The sequence below is a fragment of the Asparagus officinalis genome, chromosome 10 (assembly GCF_001876935.1).
Source record: "Asparagus officinalis chromosome 10, Aspof.V1, whole genome shotgun sequence".
Classification (NCBI taxonomy): domain Eukaryota; kingdom Viridiplantae; phylum Streptophyta; class Magnoliopsida; order Asparagales; family Asparagaceae; genus Asparagus; species Asparagus officinalis.
Window position 1 is genome coordinate 57,886,055 of NC_033803.1, and position 15,305 is coordinate 57,901,359.

The 15,305-nt window shown below is 38.4% G+C and overlaps 5 protein-coding genes across 7 annotated transcripts in view; 1 reads left to right on the forward strand and 4 right to left on the reverse strand.

The window, feature by feature from the left end:
* Positions 418-1,537, reverse strand: LOC109826771. Its single transcript, XM_020393792.1, has 2 exons — positions 1,443-1,537; positions 418-988 (listed from the first exon to the last, which is right to left on the reverse strand). The coding sequence occupies exons 1-2, from the start codon at positions 1,535-1,537 to the stop codon at positions 418-420; spliced, it is 666 nt and encodes a 221-aa protein (XP_020249381.1).
* Positions 1,541-3,661, reverse strand: LOC109826772. Its single transcript, XM_020393794.1, has 3 exons — positions 3,165-3,661; positions 2,341-2,961; positions 1,541-2,084 (listed from the first exon to the last, which is right to left on the reverse strand). The coding sequence occupies exons 1-3, from the start codon at positions 3,659-3,661 to the stop codon at positions 1,541-1,543; spliced, it is 1,662 nt and encodes a 553-aa protein (XP_020249383.1).
* LOC109825673 (D-amino acid dehydrogenase) overlaps positions 4,624-15,305 on the forward strand; it is a 47,999-nt gene continuing 37,317 nt past the window's right edge. The window contains exon 1 of one of the 2 annotated variants that reach the window (XM_020392541.1): positions 4,624-4,731. The gene's annotated coding sequence lies outside the window, so the exon portion shown is untranslated. The remainder of the gene's footprint in view (positions 4,732-15,305) is intronic. The other variant, XM_020392540.1, reaches the window with a different exon arrangement.
* Positions 5,478-6,320, reverse strand: LOC109825675. Of its 2 annotated transcripts, none has more exons than XM_020392544.1 (2): positions 6,117-6,320; positions 5,478-5,990 (listed from the first exon to the last, which is right to left on the reverse strand). In XM_020392544.1, the coding sequence occupies exons 1-2, from the start codon at positions 6,237-6,239 to the stop codon at positions 5,607-5,609; spliced, it is 507 nt and encodes a 168-aa protein (XP_020248133.1). In that variant the 5' UTR covers positions 6,240-6,320; the 3' UTR covers positions 5,478-5,606. The 2 variants fall into 2 exon arrangements, with proteins under 2 accessions (XP_020248133.1, XP_020248132.1); XM_020392543.1 differs by having other exon boundaries at positions 5,478-6,047.
* LOC109826773 lies at positions 7,704-8,933 on the reverse strand. Its single transcript, XM_020393795.1, has one exon. The coding sequence runs from the start codon at positions 8,931-8,933 to the stop codon at positions 7,704-7,706; it is 1,230 nt and encodes a 409-aa protein (XP_020249384.1).

The window sequence follows — 15,305 nt, forward strand, 5'->3', positions numbered from 1 at the left end:
TAACATGTTATCCATCATGTTATTTACAAGAGTTAACATGTAATAGGTGTAGCTTAATAACCTGCCAAAAAAATTTTATATGTTAACTGTAACTTAACAATCTAACTGAGTAACTTTACAGACCCAAGTAAGATAACATTTTCATTATAATTCACATTGGCATAGATATATTTCAGTTCATATACACAGTTAACTACAAAAGTATTACAAACACCCAAATATATTTCAGTTCATATACACCGGTAACTACAAAAGTATTACAAACACCCAAATATGTTTCGGTTCATATAAACAGTTAACTACAAAAGTATTACATACACTCAAAAGTGTTTCGGCAAATCCGCAACTCATATCAATCGGTGATCGGTTCATTGCAAGATGCGCGGTTGTGGCCTTCGGAGTGGCATCGAGAGCATTTCAAAGGTCGTTTGTACACTGTTCGGTTGTTAATACGTCATGTTTTATTTCTCCCTTTCTTTTGATAGTATGTGGTGGAAGTATCTCGATCTCATCCCTTGGCACGCTTCGTTTCTCATAATCTGGTATAGGATAGAGAATCAGGTCATAGCTCTTTTTAAATGTTTCTATGGACATAAACCAATCGCAATATTGGTAAATGTCTCTCTTCATGTACAAGATGACTGCACATGCATGTTTACACAGAATCCGCATGACTTCCCAAGCATGGCAAGTGCATGTCTTCTTCTCCAAATCAACACGGGTAGTTTTATGTGCTTGCACTTCAAATATGTCAGCTGCAGCTTGCTTAACATCCAATGGACGACATTTCTCTATATTTTCTTTAAGCACCATCTCTGCTTGTGGACAGAGATATCCAACCCATTTATCTGCAAGTAACCGGCGATTACTCATTCGGACCATTATCTGTTTACGGATATGCTCAACCATTTGTAGAATCCGTAGCATTCTAGCTTCCCTTATCCAATTATTAAAAAACTCAGCGACATTAGATGTTACGTGCCCATACCTGAAATTATATATAACTTTATAACAGGTCACAAATAAGGGTTAACAAATAATTGAATAGGGTTAACATAATATGAATTACAGTTAACAGTTTACAGATAAGAGTTAACATGTTATAAATAAGGGATGACACAAATAATTGAATAGAGTTATTTTTTTAATTACAGTTAACATGTTTACATATAATAGTTAACATTTAACAGTTAACATGTTTGCAATAAAAGTTAACATGTTTTTGACAAGAGTTAACATGTTATCAACAAGAGTTAACATGTTATCCATAAGAGTTAACATGTTATCCACAAGAGTTAACATATTATCAACAAGACTTAACATGTTATCCACTCTGATATAGTTAATAACTCTGATATAGAATTTAACAAATCCAAAGATAACATGCTAAATAGCATAAGTTCATACATTAGCATAGATATAGAACAGCCAAATAACGTTACCTTATTCCCGGGAAGAATGTATTTGCCCATTGATCAGGAGAGTAGTTCATAGCAATGTTGTATGCCCTTGGATCCATGTCATATATCTCTTTCATGTACTAATTCCATTCTGCTATTGTGTATTTATAACAAGCACTTTGGAGTAAGTTCCCAAGAACATGAGTGTCCTTCGACTTCATACCCAAGTCCTTAAGCTTTAACCTGAAATTTTCAACAAGATGTAGAACACACCTCGAGTGTAGAGCTTCTGGAAAATACTCTTTTACTGATTCTTTAATTCCTTTGTCCGCATCAGAAATTATAACCAATTGGTGGGGAGGATTGTAAGGGTCAGCCCTCTCATAAAGTATGGACCATAGACCTTGGAGGAACCACTTCCAATTCATCAAATTCTCTTGATCACATATGCAATACGCTAAGGGAAATATACCTTGGTTCCCATCGTATGCTATGGCCGAGAGGAGAATACCTTTATATCGATCCTTCAAAAATGTACCGTCCAAAAATAGAAGGGGTCTGCATCCACTCAAGAAACCTTTGATGCATGCAGCATAACAAACAAAGAGTCTCGAAAACCTCCCCTCATTCTGGTCAACATGTATGTAACTGCCGGGATTTGTCTCTTTTACCATGCGCTCATACCTAGTCGTGTAAGAAGAAACAAACCAACAAGTTAACATGTTATCCGTGTAGCTTAACAAGCGACCAAAAAAAGCTAACACATTATTGGGGTAACTTAACAAAAGTTAACATGTTATTTACAAGAGTTAACATGTTAGTCGTGAAACTTAACATGTTATCAATGTTATCAATGAACTTAACAAGGAACATGTTAACTATTTGTTTTAACAAGCAAACTTTGAAACTTAACAAGTTAATAATAAAGCTCAGCATTTACCATCGTAGTTGATCATACGACTCATATATATCCCCGTAAAGCTTCTCCTGTGCTCTCTCTTTCCCCCACCATATCTTACTGTAATCAATTCTAAGGCCGTAGTTTGTGAGGAACTCCTTTTGCACATCAACGGGTCGGATTTCTGGACGGACCTTCAGGAGTGGTTGTAACTGTGTTGCAATGAATTTACGGGATGCCCTTGAACGACCTGTATTTTGCCCGTACTGCCCACAAGTATGTTCATTAACAAACTTCTTGATCGATAGTCTATTTGCATTCTTAACAGGTGAAGCAAACAACATCCATGGGCACTCGTAAGTTTCTTTATATCGGCAATATACACGGATACGTTTTGGTTCGTTCTTTTTAAACTCATAATCAAACATTTTGGCCAGAGAATAGTATGTCAGCGCCAACCTTAATTCTTCAGCACTTTCAAATTCTTGACCCTCTTCAGTTAATGCATTATGCCACCAACCAGGAATCATTACTGTGTTGTTAATAATGTCATCAGAACGCACTACACTGCTACCACTGGGATTATCAATTGGAATTCTTTCAGAACCATGGTTTGCGGCAGAAGTACTATCAATAAACTTTGGCTTCAGTGTATTCATAATGCTGCACAAATATAATTGGTTTTTCTTAAAATAACAAATAGGACTTGTACTTAAATAATGCAGTACCCTTAAGAGTTAACAAATATGCCCTAAAGCTTAACAACCTTCGGTAGAAAGTTAACATATATCAGTTAAAAGCTAACATTTAACCTGCTCTATGCAATTCATAAGTTTTCAAATAAATTAAGTGTAAATATAACTTACATTTCAGGAGGTTGCTTCGGGGTGTTCTCACATCTGGAAACATCTACATCTATAGTAGCTCGAATATGGATCTCCAGACACCCGATATTACGGTTGTGCTCCACCATACACTCCATATCATCCTCATTCTCGATCTCAAAACTCAGATCAGAGATCCTTTCAGATTTATAAACCATTGATAGCGCATCATAAGGAACCTTCAACCTCTCAGCCACGTCGAACTTAAACTCAAAAAAAGAGGTTGCAGAAGTTACCCTTGAGAACACTGCTCTCTCACCCAAGGAAACCATGCAAATAAGGGGGCTCTCCGCCATAAATGAAGGGGATTTAAGAGGAGTTATGAAGGGCACTTTAGGACAAGTAGGGGGCTGAAGATCATAAGCCCTAACCGCAAAGATCTGCCCTTTGCACCATAAATACACTCTCTTCAAAGCCGAGTGGGTTAACAGGAGATATAACGGAGGGAGCGCGCCAAAATTTCCCCCCAAAACGGCCATCATCTCGCCTTAAATGCGACGGAGAGGTTTCGCCAGCGATCGGATCTCGTTTTCGAGGCACGGAGTTGAAGGCGGGGGTATTTTAGGGAGGCTGGGTGCAAATACGGGTGAGAGAACTGCTTTAAGGGCTCAGTTACAGTTTTTTGAATATTTAAGGGCTTAGCCACATGGGCCAAAGTACAGGGGGCTGGGCCACATTGTATTTTCAATTTTGGGGCCTTGAAACAATTTTTCCATAATATAATAAGTATGTTGATAATAACTATATATTACTTATATTTAATATATTATGTTAGATATTATATTAACACCTACTCAAACTCAAAACCAAAACACCAAACTTAAATTATCTAAAACGTGTTTTAAAATAAGTGTTGTGTTTTTAGTTTAAGGATGATTTAGCTTAAAAAATACCATGGTTTTTAAACATATGATGTTTTATTTTTAGTAAAAACACAATGAAAACAAGTAAAACACAATGATATCCAAACAGAGGCCTCCACGAACCAAAACGGTTAAGGGGAAGTTTCTGAATCGATACCGTTCTAGGGGGGTGTTGTGAAAATAACCATTTTAATTTCCATATGACCGCGGGCATCTCCACAGTTGACTCCTTCGGACTTCGACATGAGCTTCACTGGAATCCCGCCGGCCATCACATTAATCCAAAAAAAAAAAGTCATCTGTCATCTTCCACTCTCTATTATACTCTTGCTCGGTCCTTCGCTTCATCTGTGAACGATCAATCTTTGCAAGCAAGAACAAGAACTAGAAATGGACTCCATCTCCATCGCTCTCCAAAACCCTAGCCCCTCCTCCCTCAAATCCAAAGCCTCTTCCTCGTCTCCCCACCGTCCATCCCCTTCGATCGCGCGCTGCCGGTTGCCATTCGCAGCTCGCGCATCCCTGGCCGTTACAGCGCAACCGGCAGGTCGGAGCTACGACGTCGTCTATTCGTCGGCGGCGGGCATCATCGGCCTCTCCGTCGCCCCGCCAACCTCCTCCTCAACTCGACCTCTCCGTCGCCGTCGTCGACGCCAATGTCCCTTGCTACGGCGCCACCGGTGCTGGTGAGCTTCCTAGGGTTTTTCTTCTGGTTGTTTGATCCAGTTTAGATTGTTTATACCTTTCGAAATTAGAAGTATAGGCTTAATTTCATGAAATTTTCCATTGCATAATCTTATAAGATTCACCAAGTTTTTTGGTACCTTTAGGCTGTGTTTACTTCATCGGACAAATTTTCAAAACCAACCCATTTGATGTTTTAATTGCAAAAAACGACCTGTTTCCAATTTATTTAGAAAAATCGACCTGGTTTCAGCACTGTCGCTGAAACCAGGTCGGTTTTTCTAAAAAACTTTACGAAACTTCACGGGAGTTCAACTCCCGTGAAGTTTAGTACTATTTTAAACTTCACGGGAGACTCCCGTGAAGTTTATTTCCCTCAATAAACTACACGGGAGTTCAACTCCCGTGGAGTTTGTTGTATTGTTAAAACTCCACGGGAGTTGAACTCCCGTGGAGTTACAGGCCAAATTTTCCAGAGAATCGCTCTCTGGGAAATTTACACTGCAACTTCACGGGAGTTCAACTCCCGTGGAGTTTGTTGTATTGTTAAAACTCCACGGGAGTTGAACTCCCGTGGAGTTACAGGCCAAATTTTCCAGAGAATCGCTCTCTGGGAAATTTACACTGCAACTTCACGGGAGTTCAACTCCCGTGAAGTTGCAGGTTTTGCAAAAACATGCACATCATGCATACGTCTACCTATTTAACTCATATATATAACTATTTACCTGTTGACAATAATTACTGCAATATATATATTATTTAAACACGCACGAATCAAACAATACGCAAAAAGATCACATATCGAGCTATAATTGATCCATAAAAGTATAGTATTTGAAAATTCATACAATTTACAAATTTTAACAAAATAAGTTCAAATACAACCCAATATAGCTCCTCTCCTTCCTCTCCCTCTCTTCCCCCTCCCCCTCGCTCTTCCCCGCCCCCCGCGCTGATGAGCCTCGACTATCTGAGTATCCGGCTGTGTGTGAGGCTGCGAAGTGCCGGCTCCATCAGCATGTGAAGTGCCGGCTTCATCAGCATGTGAAGTTCCGGCTCCATCAGCATGCGAAGTGCCGGCTCCATCAGCATGCGAAGTGCCGCCGTCATCGTCACGTGGCCGTCGGCGCCGAGTGTACGCTTGCCCAAATGATCGAGACCTGTCCTCACGGCCTGCGAACTCGTCGACGTGAGTCTTATGAAACACCTGTGCTATGGTCTTCTTGATCCTGCCGAGGAGCCCTAACGCCACCTGATCCTGAATCTCAGGCACGGTCGCATCAATATCCGCCTGAATGCTATCCAAAGCACGGACCTGTGAGGTAAATAATTTAATAAGTACCAACTCAAGAAAAAAATATTATAATTTAGCTTAGAAACTTACGTAATCTCTCTCGTTCATCCCACTAGGGATGTAACTGTCTGTCGGTGGCCGTGGCATGTGTCCAGCTAAGGGCTGTGGGTCACGTGTGATCCATCTACGTGTGATATCCCAATACCAACCCATATATGCGGTGTAGTCAACAGCCGTGGGCCTCGTATCCTGGATGAAATCCCACCTGTGAGCCCACCTGTCTATGTAGGCCGCACGGACTATGGCCCAATCGTTATGGTGCGAAGTAGGTCGCCGCCGACGAGAGATCTGCTCAACAGGATCTGGTACATGCTAAGAGAGCGTAAACTGTCGTAGCACACGGTCAGGGACATGCATCTCCACGATCTCCCAACAAATCAATGGAACTCTCGCTCTCCACAAGTCGGGACTATCTCGGCAGATGGGTGCAAGAGAATGCATATCCAGCTCCGGCTGTGTATAGGGTCTCCACTTGAACTGAAATAAAATAAAAAATTTATCAGTATCAACAACAAAACTATAATATTCAAAACGACTTGAGATTTATATTTACCTGTTCGTGTTGGAGACCATCAAGCTCATTTCGGTAAAACTCACGATGGCGCGTTGCTGATCGGTACTTAGCGTACCGCACGTTATACCTATATGCAGAATAGAGAATATATAAGTACAAATTCAGTGCGAATAAAATTTGTGAGAATATATAAGTACAAATTCAGTGCGAATAAAATTTGTGTGTACAATTATACCTGTACGCCAAAGGAAACTGCCCCTGTAGGTCACGGTGCACAAGTAAAGTAGGGCGTCCAATATGAATGCGCTCCCATGACCAAATCTGTATCAATGTGCAGCATCCCTTGAATTCTTTATTCTGCATCAGGGATACTCTACTCAGTTCTCGATACAAGTATGCCAACACCGCACTGCCCCACGACAGTGCGCCGCATACGTCAAAATCCTCTAGCAACGACAACCATCGTGCATGTACAAGAGTCTTGCTCGCATCAGGAAAAAGCACGCACCCTATCATGTGCAATATGTAAGCCATTGAAATACTCATCTAGTTATATATAAACAACAAACGAATGCGCAACGTGAAGAAAGCAATAACTCGAAACCAAACATTAAATTTATATAACATAGTACGAAACGATACAAATTACAATCACAAATGACACACGGAAACAAACACAGAACGAAACCCCTAACATTTAACAATCACAAATGACATACGGAAGAAAACACAGATCGAAATCGCTACAAATTACAACATCAACGCCTAATCCTAATTGGACAATTATTTTTGTTATGGCCCGGTTGATCGCATCTACTATACTTATTTCTCCCCCTAACTCCTTCACGACCGTCATCCATACAATTTCTAATTCGTACGGAACGAGGGAGCCCCGCCGACCTTTTATACAAAGGAGGCAATATCAGTGGCCCGTCTTGTGTTCAATATTGACTATCATATAGTGGACGAAAACACTCATTGTATGTTTGTCGATAGTTGTAAGTAGAATACCAAGCCTCGACGAACTCATAGTGTGAAATCCTCGCACCACCTTGTAGATCAGAACAAGCCGCGACAACATGTGAACAAGGAATCCATTGTAATTACGGTACGTTGCAAGTGCACGTACACAAGTGATCCACTAACATGTTAACTTTATAAGAGCGATTTTCTCTATGTGATATTCCCTCAATGACTTCCCATTCATTAAAACTGTATCTTACGACATGAAAGGATCGAGCTTGTACAATCCGAGCCGCTAACATTTCATCATTTTTCGGTATGAGCTCCGAGCGGATATTTTCACTAAGTTCGCGACGTCGTAGAAAGAAGTTATTAAGTCTGTAGAATGTTTTAGCAACTAGTGACTGTATTGGGAAGTTATTAAGTCTGTAGAATGTTTTAGCAACTAGTGACTGTATTGGCATACCGCGTGCTCCCCTGAGTACGCCATTGAAACTCTCTGAAGCGTTCGTAGTCATCATACAGAACCGTCTCCCGCCATCTTCACATAAAGCCCACTTATCAACATTGTGTGGTCCCAAACTAGTTTCGATCCAATCATGTGCAGCTCGGGAGATAAACTTAATCCTCTCTCGTATTTGGTCATAAACTAATTTTTCTGTTGCACAGCCGGCTTGCCAAAGAAGATCTTGAACCTGACCGTTTCCAAATTTCTTCTTGAAGTTGTCCCTAATATGTCGCAAGCAATAACGATGTGCATGTGGTGACGGGAAATGACGTTGGAGTGCTCTTGGAATTCCTTTCATCCTATCAGATATGAATGTAATCAGCCGCGCACCCACACTAGGGATATGATATCTAATGCATGTAAAAAACCACGCCCAATTCTCTGTGTTTTCAATATCAACCACTGCAAACGTCAAAGGAAACAAACCGCCATCTGCATCAACTCCGGTGGCAACAAACAAATCACCTTTGTACTTGTCGTATAAGTGGGTGCCATCAATGCTAAGAAGAGGAAGATAATATCGAAACCCTTCAATACATGGCCCAAATGCCCAAAATACATCGGTGAACCGTCGATCTCCGCCATCAACGGGGTCCGAAGATACTTCGTAGACAGTTCCTGGATTTTCTCTTTTGAGTGCTTCAAGATAATGAGGTAAGATCTCATACGATTTATCCCAATCACCGAATATTTTTATCATCGTCTTCCTCCTAGCATTCCAACACTTGTGATATGATACATCCAAGTTGGTGGCTTTTTGCACTAGAAGACGAATATCTTTCGGCCTTAGATCAAAATCCTCCCTCAGATGCGGTAAAATCAATCGATATATGAAGGAAGAGGATGCATTCTTGTTATTCATCTCTAATCGAGGATTGCTACAAGTGTGGAGTCCGTTGTATGCCGTGATTTTGAATTGCCCGCCTACTCAATAGGAACACTTTCCATCACGGAGTTATCGATCCATTCTTCTCCTTGAAGTTCATCAGGCGACGGATCCTCTAAGACAACATACTCATTATTAGCATAACACCCGTCAATGTGGTGGTTGTCCCCTTCATCACGATCTATCAAGGTCATGCTATTAATTTGTAAGCCCTCCTTTTCATCATCATTCTCAGATTCAACACTTGCATTATCTTCTTGAACTCCCGTGTTAGTATCGATCGCATTCGAAATGCCCACAAGCGAAGGACCGCTCATATATTGTGATTGAGTCCAACCTTCATCTTGTTGAGGAGATAAAAAGCCAACGGAATCAACATCAGGGTCCTCCAACATGCGGGAATACATTCCATCATAATTCAACGATTTGCCCAAATTCCTTTTATGTTTTTCAATGAACAATTCAATCGAACGCTTCTCGTCATGTAAGACTCCAATGAGACTCATATCGTAGTCACTTGATATTTGAATGTCGCTTGTCCTGTTCTCCACAATAGGATAATTACAAATAACATTAAGGTGATACTCACGTGAGTTGGTTAATATAAATTTGTGCAATTCATTAACCAACTCCTCGAAAGTACACGATTTTGTTATAAACAATGGTCTCGTCGTACCTCCTTCATAAACGGGCATATTATTTTCGAGGTATTTAATCTTCCCATCATACGAACACAAAATTACGATTCGATCGTTCATCATTACCTCTGAAGAGTAAAACATTCAAGATCAATATTACACGAAAAGACTTTAAAAATTTATTGTTACTTAAAATTAAATCCTATATCAATTTTAGGGAACCATAATTTTTTACAAATTCATATACCGATTCATATACCGATGTCATACATATGTAGTAACACTATTTTTTACATTATTGATAATTTACCCTCTAACTTGACAAAATAATTTAAGTTTTCTTCACATAATTCATAAAATTCACAATTAAATTCTCAAATCTAATTGATGTCGTATAGCACTAATTTTTAGATTTTTTTATAATTTCATAACTTATTCACAATGAAATTCTAAAATCGACAAAATTATTGATAACACTATTTTTTAAAAATAAATTAGATGTCATACATATGTAGTAACACTATTTTTTACATTATTGATAATTTACCCTCTAAATCGACAAAATTATTTAAGTTTTCTTCACATAATTCATAAAAATTTCACAATTAAATTCTAAAATATAATTTTTTACATGTAATCACCATTAAATAGCGAGAAAATACAAGAAATTAAGAGAAAATCTAATTTTGGGAGGAATTTACCCTCAAACTGTCGAAATCCGGCGAAGTTGGCGGTTCCGGCGGTCGGAATCAAGGGCCGGCGATCGGAAAGGGGTTCTGGCGGTCGGAATCAAGGGCCGACGGTCGGATTTGGGGGGCTGGGGTCGAAAATGACGTGGACGGCGGCGGTTGGGACGGGAGAGAAGTTAGGGTTTGGGGGCGGTTGCGGGGAGAGAGAACTGAGGTGGGGAGGGGTCTGGCGCTCCGGTTATATAGGCCGCAGTTTTACGGGAGTTCAACTCCCGTGGAGCTGCAGGGTAAAATCCCCAACGAGTAACTCGCTGGAAAATCTGGCCTCCAGCTTCACGGGAGTTGAACTCCCGTGAAGCTGCAGGCTAATTTATATACGATTATGTCATTTCATTAGTAGCATCACTTAATCATGAGTAATTGAAAATTATATATTACAATTTGATAAGCATGAAACTTCAAGGTATGGTCACTTTGGTGACTAACAAACCATCCATGAGTTAACTAAATTTCAATGTAACAATAAGCCCGTAAACACTGTTTTAAATATCGGCCGATAACCGATATTATCGGCCGAGTTATCGGATTTGGGAGCTCTCCGATAGGATAACTTGGATTTTTAATCGGTTATCGTTTTTGGCAAGTTATCGGCGTTATCGGTACTTATCGGCCGATAAGTAAGGTTTTTTTATCGGGATTATCGGCCGATAAGTAAGGCTATGCAATCGAATGGTTTCATCGTGCGGTCAAGATGCAAGTTTTGCTTTCTACAATTGGTTAGTGATTCTAAACATGATGATTTACATTTTGGTATGTTTATATTTCATTAAGCATGGTTAAATTACATTTTTTAGTTATTATATTATATATATACACCATCTAGTATATCACTCCGATAAATACTACTTATCCCCGATATATCCCCGATTTCCGCTATCCGATAAGTATTTTGGCCGTCCGATAAATTCCCGATAACTGATATTTAAAACCTTGCCTGCAACTCCACGGGAGTTGAACTCCCGTGGAGTTGAGGGAAATAAATTTCACGGGAGTTCAACTCCCGTGAAGTTTAAAAGAGTGCTAAACTTCACGGGAGTTGAACTCCCGTGAAGTTTCGTAAAGTTTTTTAGAAAAACCGACCTGGTTTCAGCGACAGTGCTGAAACCAGGTCGGTTTTTCTAAATAAATTGGAAACAGGTCGTTTTTTACAATTAAAACATCAAATGGGTTGGTTTTGAAAATTTGTCCTTACTTCATCAGGGTAGTGGGATTAGGACAAAGCTACATCTATTATCGTAGATCCCTATCCCACATTTACTTCTCTTGTTACATAAAATTGTATTGCCAAGTTTACTAAAGAAGCTGTATATGTAAATGTCCACAATGCGGTGCAATAGGAAATAATTTCACGCCGTTCCAAAAATTTACACAAAAGTTACAAATCCTACCATGCGGCAAAGTATTATGCTTCATAGAGGCATTGAAACGTAACCTTTCGTACTAATTCTAATTCAAGGCTCATCACATTAACACTAAAACACAAAATTTACTTCCCGCTGAACTAACTGTTCAGCTTCCCTCTCTCCAGTCTCTCCACTATGAAACTTAAAGGCCTGTACTTGAGATTAAAACAGAACCAAACAGAATAAAAAAACAACAACAAATAATAATTATCCGATACAACATAATCATTCTTCAATAGCTTGAACACTTTCTCAATTCTTCAATTCTTGTTCTAGAAACCCAATGCACCATAAAACTTTACTTGCAAAATAATTTATCCTCCAGTTCTTTGAGGAGTCCTCTGATTGCATGTCTAATTCATCATATTGCATGTCTAATTCATCATAAAGTGAAGTTTCTTGTTCCATAAGAAGAAAATAATGAATTTCATTTCTAGAGAAAGAAAAGTTTATGAGAAATACAAAACAAAATTGAGGTAAAAATTGTTGAAAAGGACTTTTCTTATATTGAGTGCAATTTGAATGATATAATTTGCATATTTATCAGTTGCAAGTCTTTTGAGTTTATTATTGTCAAACCCTACAAATTTTCAAACCCTACAAATTTTCAAACTAAGAATGGTTTGTAAGATTCATGAGTAGAAAACTAGGCATCCTTGACGGCCATTCCCGTCAAGGATGCTAAAAATCCCGTTAGATTGTGTATCTTTGATGGGGGCCCGTTAAGGATCGCCCGTCAGCAAATATTCTGTCAAGGATGTCAACATCCTTGACGGGCGCCCGTCAATGATGCACATCCCTAATGGTACATCCTTGACGGCATCCTTGATGGACAATCGTTAAGAATGTTTGAAACATTCTTGACAGTGTGGCCGTCAAGGATGCACATCCTTGTCGTTAAGGGTGTCATATTTTCATTCAAAAAAATATAATCCAAATTTCATTGTTTACAATATAGTTTTTACACAATATAATTTGTAGAATAATTTACTCAGTAATAGTTGTTAGGAATCTTGACCCCAAGTTTAGTTTATTTTGATGATAACAAATATTATATATTGTGTGTATTATGTGCTAACATTTGTTTTGCAGTATTAGAGCTATATCAATAATTATATTCAAAGAGATACTCAAGACATAGATGAGTTCAAGGCAAAATGAAGCAAAGAAAAAGATATACTTTATTGTCAAAATGTAATTTTATATTTTCTTTGCTTAGATATTTGTACAAGCTTTGATCACTCACACACATGCACACACATAGTGTTAGAACACACTAACACATGCTTAGTGTGTTGGTTAACAATAGAAATCCCCTATGTTAGCCATTAGAGTTTATAGATATTGAGTGAGTCTTAAAACATTTCATTTATACCCCATATCATTTAGAATCTGAAAAAACTCAAAAGATCAAAGTTGTAGGTCTCTTCAAGAACTTTCCAACAAATCTTAAATCACATCATTCCGATATCGGATGAGAAAGTTACAGTCAAAATACTGAAAAGAAAATTCCAGAATCTGTGAGTTTACAGTGTAGTCGACTACTATGCCTTGTAGTCGACTATTAAGCAATTTTCTGACTTCACAGAGTCTGTTTAGACTCAGTGTAGTCGACTACTATGACTTGTAGTCGACTACAGATGCAGTTTTTTTAGATTTCAGGTTTTAAATAAGTGACTGTTTATAGCCATTTTGTGGACGTTAATTGGGTTTAAAATTATGTCATTTCAGAGGCTATAAATAGGTTTAAACATCAGAAAACAATCACCAAGTTTTGCACTTATAAGATTCACATTTTGTGCAAATTAACTCTCTAAACTTTTAGTTTTTCAATCTATTTTTCTATAAAAGAGAGTTTCTGTTATTGCCTTTGTTCCTATCATTCTTAGAGCTTGTTTAAGCAATATTCAGAGAGTTAAAAAGATTGTTAAGCCACTGTTATACATTCACATCTATATCAAGGCTTATAGGATTGGAATTGTACATTGCTTCAAAGAAAGGTTCTCTCGGTTTATGAGAAGGGTTGATCTTTTGGTCTAGAGATCGGTGTGACGATTGGCATGATCTTGTCAATTGGGTTTGTAATTTACATGGTCTTGTAAATTGGTCAGGTTTGCTTTTGGTTTTGTAAGGTTTCAAAATCATAGTGGAAATTCTCAAGCGGGATTTGCTTGGGGACTGGATGTACACCGGGGAGGTGGAACCAGTATACATGTTTGTGTTTGTGATGTTTATTTTCTGAGATTGCCATTTTTTCTTTGCAATTTATAACCTACTTTGCAAACTCACCCTCTAGTGTTTAAGTGTAAAGCTTCCGTAGATTTTTATAAGAGCGTACTCTATTCTTAAGGGTCACGATCCTACACTTGGTATACATAAGCAAAACAGGACCCTACAATAGTTTCAACTATACCACAATCCATAAATCTATCAACAAACACAGTAATATCATCATAACATTCAAAATCAAATGACAATCGACATATCTATCAACATGCACAATGTCAAATACATCGATAATTCTTAATATCTCTCATACATTCAAAATGCACAATACAAAATATCTAAAATCCAATCAAACTAGGTAAATCCATGAATCCCTAAAACAAAAATCATTATCATAATCCTCACAAACATGTCATAGTCCCCACAAAGAAGCCTAGGATATAAATACTATAAAACTAGATAAGCAAAAGTATGCATCTCACACATGTATGTACAAGAGACGATACTGAAAACTCACAAAGCGAGGTCTTCTACCTCATTCATGTCCTCATCTCCGCAAGAGATCTAGTCCTTGAGCTGTAAATCTATCTATCTTTCCCAGTTGCTTTTCAGTATCCAGCATATGTTGCTCTATTAGTCCTCAACACTGTTGGGTACCTTCTATCCCTTAAACTCAATAAGTATTATCTTTTTCTCGCATATTTGCTTTCTCTTACAAATTCAACAATGCAATTGAGACTATAAGAAAAAAAATTGCACCAAAAAAGAAAAGAAGAAAATAGGGCTGTGCTTTAGGACCTGGGAGTTGCCAAGGATTGCACTTGTTAAGGTCAATGTCAACGATGGCTCGGCCAATGAAGGTGCTGTCAAGGACTTTGTTGAGGAGGAGTGATGAACTCCTTGTTAGTGGGATGAAATCTGAAGTCTGGAGGCAGCTTCCCTTCGTTCTTCTTAAATTGTTGTCCATACATCTCCACCGACAATTATGCACAACTGAAAATAAGGAATAAAGATACAAAAGCATAACTATTTCATTATGTTTGCTTGAGATATCAAAGGCAGCAAACATAACTTTTAACAAGAAGTTATTTGAGGCAGTTACAAGTGCTTGCAATGAAATGAAACTAAAATCAAGAAACTACAAGAAGAAGAGAACATGAAAATAAAAAACAGACAAAAAAGTTTCAAATAATTAAACTCCAAAATTTGAGAATCCATAATTAACATTGCAAAGTTGAGAGCAAAAATGCTACTAGTAAGTAATAGAGGCAAGTGTCAAATAAAAAAACTCCTCTCACTAAGCAAAGCAAAGAGAAGGAACAAAGTTAGGAT